Source organism: Rhinatrema bivittatum, chromosome 1 (genome assembly GCF_901001135.1).
Source record: "Rhinatrema bivittatum chromosome 1, aRhiBiv1.1, whole genome shotgun sequence".
Lineage (NCBI taxonomy): Eukaryota > Metazoa > Chordata > Amphibia > Gymnophiona > Rhinatrematidae > Rhinatrema > Rhinatrema bivittatum.
This window is the reverse complement of record NC_042615.1, coordinates 304,777,513-304,795,643: the sequence shown is the minus strand read 5'-3', so window position 1 is coordinate 304,795,643 and position 18,131 is coordinate 304,777,513. Positions and strand designations below refer to the sequence as shown.

Here is an 18,131-nt window from a genome sequence, read left to right as displayed (position 1 = left end):
AGACTTCTGTGTTTGCAGACACTGCTTTGAAGTCCGATGTTCTCGGGGTTCCAGGGGAGATCCCTGCTGAGGATTTTTACAGCACTATGAAGAGGATTCCTCATAGGGTGAAGCTGTATCAGATGGAACTTCCCAAACTAAAGGTCTTTGTTATGGTAAGACCCATTGTTTTTTCTTTAAAAACAATTTCAGAAGCGAATGTTACTTTAAATTTTAATATTATGCTCCAGCTGAACCCAGTGGTTAAGAAAGTTAGTGAAACAGATACAAGTCAGATCTTTACAAGAGGAAAGTGTTAAAACTGCTCGGACTTATGAGACTGTGAAACAAAATCTTGGGAATTTAAATGAGCAACAAGTTTTAATGAGAGAAAATCATTTCCTTATAAATAAGCTTGAAAATTTGGAGAAGCAAATTTGTGGAAGGCATCTACGGTTAATAAATTTTCCTAAAGTTCCTGTTGTATCAGCAAATGACATGTGGACCAGATATGCTTTGGAGATCTTAAAGTTACCAGAACAAACATTACCACCATTTGCTAAAATGTATTACCTACCACCTTAAGAGAAAACCTACAGAGGGTCAGAATATTTAAATTCTTTCACCTCTAGATGTTTCTGAGATCTTAGAATCATCTGATATTGAGTTGGCTCAACCAGCAACTTTAATTATATCTTTTCTACTTGAACTGGACAGAGATTGGATCCTTAGGATATTCTTTAGACATCATACGGAACATATTCTTCATTTGAAGTTTCAAGTGTTCCCAGATCTGGTTGAAACAAACCCAATAAAAAAAAGACTAAGCAGTTTCTCATAATGAGACGAGTGTTGCAGATGGGTGCTTTATTCTTCTTAAGTACTCACGTAAATGTCTTATTAAATATCGTGATATCTAATATCTTTTTTCCATTCTTCTCAACTCTCTAAATTTATTTCTGATAGGACCTCCTCCTTAAGTGATATACCTACTTCTGATGCTGTATAACCTCATATTGGCTGGAATTTTTCTTCATTATGTATTAGGTTCCATTTTTGCTAGTATTTCTTGCTCAATTTCCTTTCAAATTGTGTATTGGTCTCTCCAGATGTGAGGACTTGGAATATTTGACATTAATATTTTTTTGTTTCTGAAACTCCATGTATTTTTTTCCTATATGGTATTGTATTTTACCTTTTTTCAAGAACTTCTTGAATGTATATATAAAATGCATAAATTAAAAAAATTTGCATTTCTCATTTAGTTGCCCCAGTCTCCTAGCTTTACAAGGTCTTGATGTAATTCCTCAATCTGCTGCTGTTTTCATGAAGTAAAACAATTTTGATTCATTTGCAAATCTGATCACGTTGCTCATTGTTCCTTTCTCCAGATCATTTAGAAATATGCTAAATCATACAGTACACTCCATTAATAACCTCTCTCCATCTGGAAAATTGACCATTTAGTCCTACCCTCTATTTCCTGGTTGTTGGTTTTTTTTTTATCCAGTTATCCACCCGTAATAGGACACTGCCTTGATCCCATGACCTCCCAATCTTCCAAGGAGTGTTCTAATGGGTCCTTGATTCCATGGAATTGAGAAGGCACCTTCCAAACTATCTTGTTAGTCTCCTGTAGCAGTATATGGGAACTTGTTATGGCAAAGAGGTTAATCTGTGGAATTCAACAAAGGAGAAAGAGCTCCTGTGCTATTTGATTGTCCAATAATCCCTCATGTGGTTGAAGCTGAAGACCTAGCTTACACCTGCTGATTTTTGGTTTCCAGAGACAAACACTTATCAAGTACATTCTTTGGCAAACTGCCCATTTCCTCTAACTTGCATGCCTCCTTTTAAAGGTATCTTTACGGCATTGCTGCTGGAGTGCTAATGGTATTGGCAATCCTTGACAAAAATCAGAAAGCCTGAGGGGGATGAGGCTGCACGTGTTGGAGGGGTAGAGAGAATAGGAAATGTTTCTTAATAGTCTAATAATACAATCCTTGAAACAGAATACTCAAGTATTCTCACTGCTCTGGTAGTATACATTTTAATTTTCATATTTGAAGAACAGGGGTGGGTCCTAAGGTGGTAGAATGCATTACAAATTGATTGATTGATAGATAGATGACAGCATGTAATGCTAAATGGAACCCACTAGAAAACATGGAGGTAAGTAAAGTGCCTCAAAACTCTGTTCTGGATTGATCTTTTTCAATACTTTTGAGTGATATAACAGAGGGGTTAGAAGGTAAAGGTTTGTTTTTTGTGGATGTACTAAGATGTAGAACAGAATGGACACACCTGAAGGAGTTTCAGAGCATGAACAGTGATATAAAGTGGTGAAAGGGTTGACCCACTAGGATTCATGCCAGATGTGCAGAGTCATGCATTTGAGGTGCAGTATTCCAAAACAGCTGTCTGTCATCAGGAGCAAAACATTGATGTGTGTGGACCAAAATAGAGATCTTGGGGTGATAATTTCTGATGATCTAAAGGTAGCAAAGCAATGTGACCAAGCAGTGGCTAAGGCTATAGGGAAGGTAGACTATAGCCTTAGCCATAACCAGCAGGAAAATAAAAAAAGAGAGGCAATAATCCTCTGTACAGGTATTTGATGAGACCTCAGTTTGAGTACTATGCTCAGTTCTGAAGACCATATCTCAAAAAGAATAGAGAAAGGCTGGAACAAGTCCAGAGAAAAGCAACCAAATTTGTGTGGAGTCTGCTTCGGAGACTTATGAGACTGGAGGATCTAAATATGTATACCCTAGAGGAGAGAGACAGGGGAGATATGATACAGAGTTTAAATACCTGAAAGATATAAATGATACATAAGAAGCAAACCTTTTCCCATGGAAAGTGGGCTGTAAAACTAGAGGTTCAAGGGGGTTAGGACTCAGGATCATCATCAGGAAATATTTTTTCACTGAAAGGGTAGTAGATACATGGATTGCCCTACTCTGCCTCCCTCCCCCCCCCTTAAAGAGGTGGTGAAAAAGGGACATGGCAAAAACAGAGGATCCCTAGTAGCTAAAGGATGGAAGTGGTGTAACCTAGATTAGCTTTAGGTGTAACATTTCTGCCAAGGGTAACCTACATGGTACAACAGTTATTACCCTAAACACCTTAATGGCAGACAGGATGGGCCATTTGGGTCTTTGCCATTATTTCATTTTACTATGGTTAAACTTTCCAACTGAATGCATGTCAAATCACAAAGTTAAAGGGCACCACAAATAGTTTTACATTATTACAGTATGTAAGTTATATCAAAACTGTGTAGCTACCCACTAAATATATTTTTGCTTTAAGGACTGATTCTGTCTGGTAATGCTTTCTCTTACCTGTGTTTAGTGAAAATTAGAAGTGCAAGTTTTAAAAAATGTAATATTTAAACAGAAATAAACTAATCACTTACTTGCTCAATGTTTTCCATAATATCCTGCTTGAGTTGGTCCCTCTCAGCTTGGAGTTTCTCATGTATCTGCTGCAGCTCATCTTTCTCCTGGGTTACCATGTTTAGTTTCTCTTCAAGCTCATGAAGTTTCTGAGCCACCTCAAGTTTTTCTTCCTCTGCCATCTCCAGTGAGGATCTGCTGATTTTTTGTTTTCTTGAAGTTGTTCCACTTCTGTGGTTAATTCCCTCTGTGCAGGATCCAATTCCTCATTTTCACTAAGGAGCTGCTCCTGTTTTTCAGTCTTCTGATTCAGTTCTTCCATTAAAGAGGACAGCTACACATAGAAAAATGTTCTCATTAGGATACACAGCTTTAAAAGATAATTTTCCTAAACAAAAGTACACATTCAAAACCTTCCTGTATTTGACGACTATGTAACCTGTTTTAAAGTATTACCAATATGCAAATTAGATGCAAAAGCTGACAAAATATGGTGGTGGTGGGGTCTTACTTAGTAGGCCGGTTAATGGACAAGTTATCCAGCTAAAGTTAGCTGGATAACTTGTTCCATACATTCAAAAGGATAAACATCCTGCTGAACATACTTGCCTAAAGTTATCTGGCTACACGTAACAAACTTAACCCGCCATGTTTGAATATAGCTGGTTAGGTTTATATGTTACCTGGCCTTGTGAGGTAATTTATTTATTTTTTTTTTAAAAGCCAAGTTTCCCTGCCGGCCACCCTCAATACTCATTACTCTCAAACCCCCAGAAACCCTGCCAGGAGTAAGGTAACCTTTTACTTTGTCCCAGTGATTCCAGCACTGATGTTCTATGCGCCTGTCAGATGTTCCCCATAATCCAAAATAAAAATGTCTGATTTTGATTTCTTATTCGTTTTAAACAAATAGACATACCTATTTATTACTATTCTTAAAGATATTAGCATTTTGATAGAAGCTAACTATGAACTTCTGACATTTTTTCCTCACTTAGAAATAACCAACCATTATGATCAGTAACATTCCAATATCAAATCAAAGATGGTTTCTAAGACTTATGATGCAGTTTTAATTCTGCATTAGTTTTTTTTCCAGATGGACAACTCGACCAATGGGGGGACTATGATGATCATAGTCCCCCTTTTTCTTCCCTGAGTTTCACATAGTCATCACAACCAGTGGAACTAGAGCAGTGGTTCTCAATCTTTTTCCTGTCATGACGCACCTGACAGATGATGCTCACGTGCATGACACATTGCACACTACATTTAACCGCCTTACTAAAAAAAGAAATCCTAGATATTTTATTGTTGAAAATGATGCAAGAGAAATACAACATATTCTTTAATTTAAATAATTGCTTATAAAATATCATTATAAAATATTTTTTTCACAAAAATGTTAATCTTTGCTTACTGCATCAGTGAGAAATCTGGGATCGATATACATATACAGCATACAGTTTTTCGATACAGACAAACTGTCATGCATTTCCACTGTCAACCTCAGAAAGTTGTGACCTCTTCTGAAGTTTATACAAGAAGAGAGGACATTTCTCCTTTCAACTCACCATACAAAAAAATATATTCAAATTCTGATACCCCCTCAGTAATAGTACGTCAAAATTCCTTTCCTGCCAGACACTTTGTGAAATAACATGAAAACCTGCTAAAAAGACATTTAGAAATTATATAATACCCAGGACTTGAAAGGCAACAACCTTACCTATGACAACTCGATGGACAACTCGACCAATGGGAGGGGGGGGGGGGGGGGGACGGGACTATGATGATCATAGACCCCTTTTCTTCCCTGAGTTTCACATAGTCATCACGACCAGTGGAACTAGAGCAGTGGTTCTCAATCTTTTTCCTGTCATGACATACAGATGATGCTCACGTGCATGACACATTGCACACTACATTTAACCGCCTTACTAAAAAAAGAAATCCTAGATTTTATTGTTGAAAATGATGCAAGAGAAAGACAACATATTCTTTAATTTAAATATCTGCTTATAAAATATCATTATAAAATATTTTTTCACAAAAATGTTAATCTTTCCTTACTGCATCAGTGAGAAATCTGGGATCGATATGCATATACAGCAAACAGTTTTTCGATACAGACAAACTGTATCAATTTGGATTCTGGCGTGGTCTTAGTACTGAGTTACTCTTAATTTCTTTGGTTGACTCTATTAAACGGAGTCTTGATAGTGGCCAACAGTTTCTGTTGGTTTCACTTGATATAACCTCTGCTTTTGATTCTGTTGACCAGCAAATTCTGTTATATTGTCTTCAGGAATGTGGTGTCTCGGGAACCGTGCTTAAAGTGGTTTGAGAGTTATTTGACAGAGCGTTCTCAAATCATTTACTTTAATAACTCCTGTTCTTCATCTCAACAATGTTGTTTAATATCTACCCTGCCCCCATTGCCAAATTGTTGGTTATCATTACAGATGGTTTTAAGATCTATGCCGACGATATTCAGTTTTATAAAAGTTCAAAATTATGGCAAGAAACAGTCTATTCCTTATCATTTTGTATAGATTCCATCAGACGATGGTTGAGACAAACAAACTCTTGTTAATACAAGTAAGACTTCGGTATTATTAATTCATCGACCTCATTCTATACCTTTACAGGATACAATTTCTATAGACAATTTCTCATTCACTCTTTCTAAACCCATCAAGAGTTTGAGCATTGTGTTTGATTCCACTGTCTCCTTTAAACCTCAAATTAGGTCACTCATTAAAACAGGTTTTTTTTAAACTTCGGTTACTGGCAGGTTTACGACATCTTTTGTATGATAAAGATTTCTTGACAGTGGTCCAACAATTATATTTCCTCATACTGACTATTGCAATGGTCTTTACATCGGTTTACCAAAATGTTTAATTCATTCGATACAACTTTTGCTTAATTCAGCGGCAAGGTTAGTTTCCCATTCTAAGCGATTTGATAGGATTTCTCCTGTTCTCTGCAGACTTAACTGGTTGCCGGTTAATGAGCGTATAGTTTTTAAGATCAGTATGATAGTTTATAAGCTGATTGCATCTGATTCTGCTTTTTGGCTTAATGCACTTTTAGGGTTTTACAAACCGGTAAGGTGTTTGAGATCTTCACAATTGAATCTGTTAGAGATTCCGTCTGTTCGTCATGCACAATTGTTTAGCACAAGGGAGACTTCTTCTCCATAGCAGCACATACATATTGGAATCTTATTCCTTTCGAACTTAGGTCTCTGGAAGATGTTAAAAAGTTTAAAATGTCAATTAAAGAGTTTCTACTTCGCCGTGCATATAACAGCTAATACTGTGATGTTAATGAGTTTTCAGGCAGTTTGGGAGATTGTGGGAAACGATGAGTAATCATGTTATATCTCTTGTAGTGAATTTGTTCAGATTGAGGCTTACATTATTGTTGAAGGATTGAATTTTCTTTTGCTATATTCTGTATTTGTTTAATATATATTTTCCTTTTTAGTTTCTGTGAAACTAATATATGTATACTGTATGTTGTCAGTTACATTTTTATTATGTATGTTCAATATGTATATCGCCTAGGCCTTTTAGTGTTAGGCGATTAATACATTTTATTAAATGAAAGGAAAAGGAAAACTGTCATGCATTTCACTGTCAACCTCAGGAAGTTGTGACCTCTTCTGAAGTTATACAAAGAAGAGAGGACATTTCCCCTTTCAACTCACCATACAAAAAATATATTCAAATTCTGATACCCCCTCAATAAAAGTACATCAAAATTCCTTTCCTGCCACTTTGTAAAATAACATGAAAACCTGCTAAAAAGACATTTAGAAATTATATAACACCCAGGACTTCAACAGCAACTACCTTACCTATGAAAAAGCAAGACTGCAAATACAGGACACAGTGCAGTTACTATTGGAGGAACAAAGCAAGCCAGACTGCTCTAGAGTCCTGCACAGAATCTGCATCCTAGTCAGCAGAATCCCTCACCTCCCTCACACATGCAGAATGCAGATTAGCCCTTATCTAATACAGAACAAAAGACCATAAATTATAAACAAAGATACAGAGAAAAACAGGGAAAAGCAGGAACAGGGAGTGATGAGGAATTTTAAATACCAGGCTGCACTCTTAGCAAGAAGCAAAAATTAGAAATGTCCAGCCACCAGGACAGTGTGTCCTGGAGCAGGAGAAATTACTACTTACCTGATAATTTTGTTTCCTTAGTGTAGACAAATGGACTCAGGACCAGTGGGTTATGCTCCCCTGCCAGCAGATGGAGACTGAACAAGCTGATGTCACAGTTTATATAACCCTGCAGTGACCCCAGCCTGCCAGTATTCTCTTCAAAATCAACTAGGGACAGACTAGCAAAAAACTTGATTAAAAACAGTCAACCATTACTGAACTCAAACAAGAAAACTGAACTCAAACAAAGATCGTATGTACCCCAATCTAGGGACTGATGAACACTTACCAGGAAACTCTTAGAACACGTAGCCCCTCAGTAGGACCATTGACACAATCATTCGGCAGCGAGGGGGGGAGCAGAGTCCATCTCTACACTAGGAAAACAAAATTATCAGGTAAGTAGTAATTTTTCCTCTCTTACCGTGTAGACAGAGACTCAGGCCAGTGGGATGTACAGATTTACTCCTGTACAGGGTGGGAGGGCTGTTCGCGGTCCAGTCAACACCACACGTGCAAAGGCTGCATCCTCCTGGGCCTGAACATCCAGACAATAAAACCTGGAAAAAGTGTGTAAGGAGGACCACAACGCAGCTCAGCAAGTGTCGACAGAAGTCAACCATTTAGTCTCTGCCCATGACACTGCCTGAGCCCTAGTGGAATAAGTCTTCACCTGAGTAGGCAACGGCTTTTCAGCATCCATATATACGGCCGTGACTACCTCCTTAATCCAGTGGGCTATTGTAGTGCGTGAAGCTGGTTTGCCCTGCTTCCTTCCACCATGAAGGGCAAACAGGCAATTGGAAAGGTTCAGAAACCTCCAAATACTGCACATGTCTCTTGACATCCTAGGTACACAATAGGCAATACTCCTCCGCATCTCTGACCTTATCCAAGGACGGCAAGGAAATGGACCGATTCAAATGAAATTCTGAGACCACCTTAGGCAAGAAGGATGAAACATTAGTCGTAACACCCCTAGAACATGAAAAGACGATACTACCTTCGACAAGAAAGAGGAGACCGTTTGCAACAGTAGTCAGTCATTATAGAAACGCAAAAAAACAAATCTCTGCAAGACAGCACCTGTAATTTCTAAGTCAGTCTGGTTGAATATATGGCCCCCTTTGAAACACTGGCTGCACAGCTAGGTCCTTCAAAGACTCTACTTAAAGGCTCAAAAGGAGTGCTACAGATCCCTTGCACACCTAAATTGAGGGTCCAAACGGGGCATAACTTCCGAACCGAAGGGCTGAAAAGCTCAACCCTCTTCAGGAATCGAACCACATAAGGATGGGAGACTAAAAGCCTCCCCGCAACTTGCCCCTAAGTGAACCCAAGGTGGGCACCTGAATGCAGAGCGAACTATAGGCATGACCCTTAGACAAACGCTGTTGCAAAAAGGCTAAGATATGAGGACTATTCACAGCCAGGGGATCCAATCACCATTGTAGGTATGACTCAAAAATGTCTCCACATCCTGACATACACCAAGGATATAGAGGACTTATAGAACATAAGAGCTTGGAAATAACTGACTCCAAATAGCCTTTCAGGTGCAACCGCTGCCTCTCAAAAGCCAAGCTGCTAGACAGAAGGGATCTTCTCGATCTGAAAATATGGGACTCTGCTGAAGCAAGCCTGGTGGGTGGGCTAACCTGAGGGGTCCCTCTACTGCGAAATGTACCAGATCAACGATCCATGGTCGCCGCGGCAACTCTGACACCACTAGAACCACCATCCTTAGATGAGACTATGCGCCGCAGAACTCAACAGACGAGCGGCCAGGGAGGGAATACGTACAGTAGTATCCCAGTCGGCCAAGGGTACACCCAAGTATCCAGTCCCATCGCACCTACCTTCTCCTCTGCAACTGAAAACCTTGCAAACTTTACGTTGTACGCATTGCCATGAGATCCAGTTGGGGAACGCCCCACAGGGCACAAATGCGAACCCAAGCTTCCTGGGATAGCTCCCATTCGCTCAGATCTAGTTGCTGAGGAAGTCTGCCTGCACGTTGTCCGTACCCGCGATGTGAGAAACCACTAATCCCTCGAGATGGATTTCCGCCCAAATAACTGTCGAGCTTCCAGAGCCACACCATGACTTCACCCCCTCCTTGCCAATCGAAGAATGCCACAGTCATTGCATTGTCCGAGAACAACGAACCATCTTGTCCCTTTGATCCAGGGAGGGAAGGCTTCCAGGACCCGATGGATTGCCCTTGTTTCTAGGTGATTGATGCACCAGGATGTCTCCACTGTGGACCAAAGCCCTTGGGCGATACTCCTCCATCAACGGATTCTACCCGGACCAGAGTGCCTTCTGTAACAGTCTCCTGGGTGTGAATTCCCAAGGAACCAAATCCCATGTGGAAGCCCTGGACCCTAGGACCCACAAATAGTCCCAAACCATTGGTACCGACAGACGAAGTAGATGTGTTACCTGCGCCTGAAACCTCGGTTCCGGAAGGGGAGAATGAGGCAGAGGCATAGCCGCGACTCCGTTAAAGGCGGAGCCGCGGCTCCCATTACCTATCCAGGTGAGGGTTGACTCGGTGACCCGGTCTCAGAAAGGGTTGATGGCTTTTCTGGATGGGGTTTCTTCTATGGCGGCTTGGACGATGATTTGCCTTTGTCGATGACCCGAGGCTTTCGGTGCCGATGCTTCTCTCTACGATCCCCTCAATCCTGAGGGGGAACAGAGGTAGTCGATGGTCAGGAAGTCGTCAACGCTGGACGGTCACCGGCCGGTGCCCAATACTGGCGCAACGTGGATGGTGCCGGGTCGGATGACGTTGATGCCATGGACGGCATCGGAGTTCGAGACCGAAAGAGAAGTTCCATGTTCTCCATTCTGGCTTTGCGACCTTTTGGTGTCATTAAGGCACATTTGGTGCAACACAGGACATCATGCTCACACCCTAGGCACATTACACAGACTTTATGGGGGTCTGTGATGGTGATGGTGCAAGTGCAGTCACAGGGCATCGACGGAACCTTGACGCCATGGCCTTTGAAAAAATTGAGCCGCGGTGCGGTCAACAGCCAATAGGCCATGAGAGCCAAATGAGAGGAATCGACCAAAATCGGGTAAAAAACCTACCGGAGTACTGCAGAAGTAAAAATTCAAAAGGGGGACCTCTATGGGGTATTAAAGTATGAAGTAATTCTGTGAGGAAAATTCCTGCCAAGAATCTCTAAGAGCTCCTTAACCTGCGTGGCTACTGCTGCGTGGAAAAAAGAAGACTGAAGGGGGACCCCTGCTGGTTGCAGGGTTAGTGCCATCCTGGGCATGTCCAGTACGTGCCAGTAAAAGTTCTAGAAACTTTGACAAAAGTGTTCCGTGATTGGGCTCCATCCTGTGATATCACCCATATGTGAGGACTACCATCTGCTTGTCCTGTGAGAATATCAATGCCACTGCTCAACAGGTGGTAGAAAGGAAAATTGGTTCTTACCTGCTAATTTTCGTTCCTGTAATACCACAGATCAGTCCAGACAAGCGGGTTTTATTCATCCCTAGCAGCAGATGGAGGAAGAGAACAAAACTTTGGGCACCTACATATACGAGAGTGCCACCTGCAGTCCCTCAGTATTAATTGATACCCAAGCCAAGATACGTAAAATAAAGAGCGAACGAGGTTCCCAACATGGATACCCCTGACCAACTAGATAACGATGCAGAAAACATTAAGCCAAGAAATCAAAACCAAAAATGGCAAATCTGATTTGCAAATAACTACAGCAGTAGACCAAGCAGTCTTTCTGCAGAGATCCTCAGGGCGGGCCTTTGGACTGATCTGTGGTATTACAAGAACGAAAATTAGCAGGTAAGAACCAATTTTCCTTTCCTGAACATATCCAGATCAGTTCAGAAAAGCGGAATGTAGCAAAGCCCTCTTATACTGGGCGGGAACCCAAAAACCCCCTCAAAAAACACTCTCCCCAAAAGGGGCCGATCCGGAGCCCGCACATCCAAACGATAATGCTTGGTAAAAGTGTGCAATGAGGACCATACCACAAATCTATAGATCTCCTGTGGAGACACCAGCTGATACTCAGCCCAAGACGTCGCCTGAGCTCGAGTTGAATGTGCCCTAAGCCCCAATGGAACCACTCTTCCTTTGTATACATAAGCTGCAGAGATCGTCTCTTTCAACCAACGAAACAAAGACGTCTTAGACGCCTTTTCGCCCTTCTTCGCTCCTCTGAACAGGACGAAGAAATGATCCAAACGACAGAAAGCGTTAGTGACTTTCAAGTAACGCAATACCACTTGTCTCACATCCAAAAGATTTTTATTTATTTATTTAACCTTTTTATATATCGAGACTTTCGTTAATTACTTCAAGCCGGTTTACATGATTCTTATAAAACATAGATAAATAAAACATTCTTTAAACAATTAAAATTGGTACCAAAATCGACACCTATTATATGTTGCCTAAACTAAATATAATAATGAACAGAGTAACAATCAATTACAGGTTACAATAATATTCATCTCAATAAAACAGTTTACCTATATCATATTTCAAACATTGTCAAACTAATTCCATGGTTAAAATATACTTAAAATATAAAACAAATTAAAATAATCATAAAATAATCCTAACATAAAATAAGTAAGTGGATAGGGAGAGGAATTATACTGTAAATTTAGCCAGTTTGCATATAAGCCTGCTCAAACAACCACGTCTTCAAAGCTTTTTTGAACGTGCTTACATTTGTGTCCAGTCTGATATCAAGTGGGAGAGCGTTCCAGTGAGCTGGTTCTGCCAAGGAAAGAGCTCTTTCTCTAACCGAAGTCAGGTGAGCTAATTTAGGTGAAGGGATAGATAGTAAGTCCTTTCCTGAGGACCTTAGATTTCGTTGTGGAGTGTGTATATGCAGAGATGCGTTAAGCCATTCTGAATTATTGCCATAGATGGATTTTTGAATTAATGTCAAGCTTTTATATAAAATGCGAGATTGCACAGGTAACAATGAAGTTCTATCAATAATGGCGTAACATGGTCATACTTTCTTTTATTGGTCAACAGCCGTGCCGCTGCAATTTGTAACAACCCATCGAGGGATCCCTATCCCAATCCGGAAACCCGGGCAACTCTACTGATTAGTTCACATGAAAAACAGACACCACCTTAGGAAGAAACAAAGGCACCATTCGCAAGGACACCTTATCAGACTATATCCGAAGGAACGGATCACGGCACGAAAGCACCTGAAATTCCGAAATCCTTCTAGCCGAACAGATAATACCCTCTCACACGCAATCGCCTCCTCTCAAAAGCCAGGCTGCGAGACAGAAGCGATCCTCCCGATCGGAAAATATAGAACCCTGACGAAGGAGATCCGGTAGGTGGTCAGGCGTAGCGGACCGTCCACAACCACACGTACCAGATCCATGAACCACGGGCGGCAAGGCCACCCTGGAGCCACCATTATCACTGACCCAGCATGGCCCTCTACTCGCCTGAGCACCTTCGCTATCAGCGGCCATGGAGGAAAGACATACAGGAGGACCAGTTACAACTTCTACTTTGAAGTCTTTCACTATAATTCAGTGGAATTCAACTTCCCTTCTGTTCAAGGTAAACAATTCTCTCCCCTTGCAGTGCCAGACGGCCCTTAGCAATATCCTCCTGAAGATGCCACATTTTATATCATAATCCCCACCCAGATACTTTTTGCAGATCTTGTGATGGACATTTTGTCCACAGTCCAAGCAATTCTTGAAGCTGCTGGTCATCCTATGACATTACCAAAAAATTACCAAGGTGAAATAAAAAATGACTTTGGAGCTACATGGCTAAGAGAGAAAAAGGGGTGAACATGAGGCTCAAGCAGAGATGTTCAAAACACACCTAAAATTTGCAAGTCAACATAAACCTACCTAGACTTTAGGAGAAAGCAAATGTTGCTTACCTGATGTAACAGGTGTTCTCACAGGACAGCAGGATGTTAGTCCTCACGAATGGGTGACATCGAGGATGGAGCCCACCACGGAAAACTTCTGTCAAAGTTTAAACAGAACTTTGACTGGCCCCTACTGGGCATGCCCAGCAAGGCACTGACCCTGCAGCCAGCAGGGGTCTCCCTTCAGTCTGATTTTCAAAGCTACAGGCAGTGCCTAAAAAGTAAAAACAAAACAAACCCAACACCGCGGGGTGGCGGGCGGGTTTCGTGAGGACTAACATCCTGCTGTCCTGTGAGAACACCTGTTACATCAGGTAAGCAACATTTGCTTTCTCACAGGACAAGCAGGATGGTTGTCCTCACAAATGGGTGAGTACCGAGCTGAGGATGTCCTGACTTGCACCAAATGCACCCAATGACGTGCAACAGGCACAACAACTGGGGTGGTATTTGGTAAAGGGCATCCGCACCCTACCGGGAAGGTGGAAGGGTGTTGGTACATCACGTTGGAAAAAGGTTACGCAAGACAGATTGGCCGAAGATGGAGTCCTGTCTTCCAGCTTTGTCCAAACAATAGTGGGCTGCAAAGGTATGGAGAGAACTCCAGGTTGCAGCTTTGCAGATGTCAGGAAGCGGCACCGATCGAAGGTGTGCCACTGACGTCGCCATGGCCCTCACAGAGTGTGCTTTCACACGGTCTTGAAAAGGAATGCCAGCTTGCTGATAGCAAAAAGAAATGCAGTCCGCCAACCAGGAGGAAAGAGCCTGCTTACCCACAGGATGTCCTAACTTGTTAGGATGGAAAGAGACAAATAATTGAGTGCTCTTCCTGTGAGCAACAGTACGGTCTAGATAAAAAGCTAGAGCTCGTTTGCAGTCTAGGGTATGCAGAGTCTGTTCCCCGGAGTTGGAGTGGGGCCTGGGAAAAAAGATAGGTAGTATGATGGATTGATTAATATGAAACTCAGAAACTACCTTAGGAAATTTAGGGTGAGTGCGGAGAGTACCGCCCGGTCCTGCAGGAGCTTAGTGTAAGGCGGATAGGTAACTAGGGCCTGCAATTCACTAACCCTGCGAGCTGAAGTGATAGCCAAAAGGAATAACACTTTCCATGTGAGATACTTTAATTCACAGGAGTGCAGAGGTTCGAAAGGAGGTTTCATTAGACGACCAAGAACCAGGTTAAGGTCCCAAGATAGGGCCGGAGACGACGTAAGGGTGGCTTCAGATGGAGCAAGCCTTTAAGAAAACGTGTTACCAGGGGTTGTACTGAAATAGGGACACCCTGTACACCTTTATGGAAGGCGGCTACCGCACTGACATGCATCCTAATGGAAGAGGTCTTTAGACCGGATTCTGATAGGTGCCATAAATAGTCCAAGAACTTAGAGATTGGACAGGAAAGGGGATCAAGGGACTGAGAAGTGCACCATGATGTGTACCTTTTTCATTTATATGAATAGGATTCATGGTAGAGGGCTTTCGTGAAGCTATCAGGACACGAGAGAAACCGAATCCGAAAGGTTAAAAGCTGAAGGACTAACCCTTTCAACATCCATGCCGTCAGGGACAAGGCTTGGAGGTTGGGATGGAGGAGGCATCCGTCGTTTTGAGCGAGCAGATGAGGATCCGTTCCCAGAGGGATGTGCCTGCGGATGGAGAGATCCTGGAGTATGGGAAACCACACTTGGCGTGGCCAGTGGGGTGCTATCAGGATCATGGTTCCTCCGTCCTGGCGTAGCTTCACGAGAGTCCTTGAGAGAAGAGGAAGGTGGAGGGAATGCATAAGCAGACCTGTCGTCCACTTGAGGGAGAAGGCATCTCTCGGCTGAAAGTGTTGGCTCCGAATGAGAGAGCAGTAATCGTCCACTTTGTGGTTCTGAGGGGACGCAAAAGAGGTCTATGCGGGGAAAACCCCACTTGGTGAAACAGAGAGGTCACTACCAGAGGATCGAGTGACCACTCGTGTGGCTTGAAGACAACGGCTCAGCTGGTCTGCCAATACATTGTCTACTCCCGGCAGGTAAGTGGCCCTGAGGTACATAGAGTGGGAGAGGGCTTCCGCCCAGATCTGCGCAGCTTCCTGACACAGAAGGAAGGAGCCTGTGCCTCCCTGCTTGTTTATGTACCACATGGCCACTTGGTTGTCCGTCTGGATTAAGATTATCTGATGGAATAGATGATCTTTGAAAGTTCGGAGTGCATAGCGGATTGCGCGAAGTTCAGGAAATTTATCTGGTGTTCGGCCTCCTCTTTGGACCTAACCCTTGGGTTTGTAATTCGTCCACATGGGCTCCCCAACCGATGTGAGAAGCGTCGGTGGTTAGGATTACTTGTGGATCCGGTGGAAAGAAAAGGTAAAGCCCTGAAGGAGGTTGACCTGAGTTGTCCACCAGGTTAAGGATAGGCGCAGGGCCTGTGTGACTGTGACTATGGAGGACAGAGGCTGAAAAGCTTGAATCCATTGGTGTCGTAGAGTCCATTGTGTTACTCTCATGGCTAGTCGGTCAATGGGAGTGACTTGAACCGAGGATGCCATGTGTCCTAGGAGAATGAGGAACTGGCGAGCCGTGGCAGTGTTTTTGAGACTGGAGCTGGCGAGCCAGGGATATTAGGGGTGTGGACCCTCTGAAGAGGAAGGTAAGCCTTTGCCTGCAAGGTGTCCAAGTCTGCTCCAATGAAGGATAAGGTTTGAGACGGGAACTAAGCAAGATTTCTCGTAATTGCACAAGAAACCCTAAGGAAAGGAGTGTTTGAATTGTCAATTTTAGGGAGGATTGAAGCTATATGTTGGGAGGAGGCCCTGATTAGCCAATCGTCCAGGTAGGGGTAGACGTGGACAACCTTCCTTCCTTAGGAATGCTGCTACCACTACGAGACATTTGGTAAAGACTCGTGGGGCAGAAGCCAGACCGAAAGGTAGGACACGGTATTGATAATGGTCGTGGCCTACAAGAAACCACATATATTTTGCGATGGGATTGTGTGATCGCAATGTGGGTATAAGCGTCCTTGAGGTCGAGAGAGCACAGCCAATCCCCCTTTTGCAACAGAGGGAGCAAGGCGCCCAGGGTTACCATCTTGAACTTTTCTTTTGCAGATACTTGTTGAGGGCCCGAAGGTCCAGAATTGGACGTAGGCCCCCTGATTTCTTTGGTATTAGGAAGTATCTGGAATAGAATCCTTTCCCTTGTGACAAGGAGGGACGGGTTCTATAGCAGTTGATTGTAGAAGAAGGATACTTCTTGATGTAATTGAGTGAAATGGCTGGTTAGACTCATGCCTGAAGGGGCGGGGAGTCTGGCGGAAGTGTTATGAAGTTGAGGTGGTAACCCTGTGCGATAATTGCTTAGCACCCACTGATCTGAGGTGATCTGTTTCCAACGGTGTAAGAAGTGGAACAGTCGACCCCCCACAGGGATGTGTGGAAGAGGGAGATGGCATGTGCTCAATACAGGGAAGTCAAAGGCCCGCCGTAGGCCCAGGAGGTGGGGCTACAGTAGGTCTTTGCTTTCTCCGGCTGACGAGGCTGAGGCCTGTTAGAAGGACCGTGCAGGACGAGCCCTAGTTGTCGGAGGGTAGTAGCGACGTGGTCGAAAGAATGACTTCTTAGAGTCCTTCTTTTGCGGTTGCTTGGAGGTCACCTCAGGTGGGACAGATGAGAGTTTGTTTCAACGTCTCATGGTGGTCTTTTAACTCCGCCACAATCTGTTGAATTTGCTCTCCAAACAAATTGTCGCCTAAGCAGGGCAAATCAGCAAGACGATCTTGGACTTCTGGGCGAAGGTTGGATGACTTTAACCAAGCCCAATGTCTGGCTGAGATGGCTGTGGCTGAAACCTTCGTGGAAGCATCGAATATGTCATAGGCAGTCCTAATCTTGTGCTTCCCTGCCTCATATCCCTTTGAAGAAGGGCTTGAAGCTGTGGTTGGTATTGGTCCGGCAACGTGTCAGCATAGTCTTTGCATCTGCTTAAAGATGGCTCTGTTGTATTGAGTCATGTAAAGTTGATATGAAGCTATGCGTGAAATCAACGTAGCTCCATGATAGACTTTCCGTCCTACACTATCCAGGAACTTGTTGTCCCTGGTAGGTGGGGTAGAAGAGTGCGGCTTAAGACGCTTGGCCTTCTTCTGCGCGGACTCAACCACAACAGAGCGATGATCCAGTTGAGGGTTTTTGGAAACCTGGTGCTGACTGGACAAGGTATGTGGAGTCAGCTTTCTTGTTAACTGGTGACACCGATGAAGGAGATTCCCAGTTTTTCTTGAGCAGATCCAAAAACACCTGGTGTATAGGGATGGAAGCGATGATTTTGAGCATCCAGAAATTGAAGTAGTTCCATCATCTGGTGTCTATCATCAGCTTAAGATTGTAGTTGAAAAGGTTACAACTTCTGACATTTCTTTCACAAAATTAAATGAAAGATAGATCCTCAGGAGGAAGATCTTTTTCTACTCTCTGTAGGAGATGGTGGCGAAGGCAGATCTGTGTCAGAAGAGGTATCATCATCATCACCCCAGGTATCGTAGGATCATGTGTGGCTTGTAGCCCTGATGGACCTGGCTGAGGCTCTGAAGGCATCGATGGAAACCGAGGTGGAATCGGTGCAGTAGGTGGAACCAGAAATGGCATCGATGGC

At 43.1% G+C, this 18,131-nt stretch overlaps 1 protein-coding gene across 1 annotated transcript in view; it reads right to left on the bottom strand.

The window, feature by feature from the left end:
- The window catches only part of CENPE (centromere protein E), a 691,519-nt gene that overhangs the window by 291,975 nt on the left and 381,413 nt on the right, over positions 1-18,131 (bottom strand). The window contains 2 exon segments of the mRNA XM_029608709.1: positions 3,401-3,627; positions 10,673-10,679. Of these exon segments, the coding sequence (XP_029464569.1) occupies positions 3,401-3,627; positions 10,673-10,679 (234 nt within the window).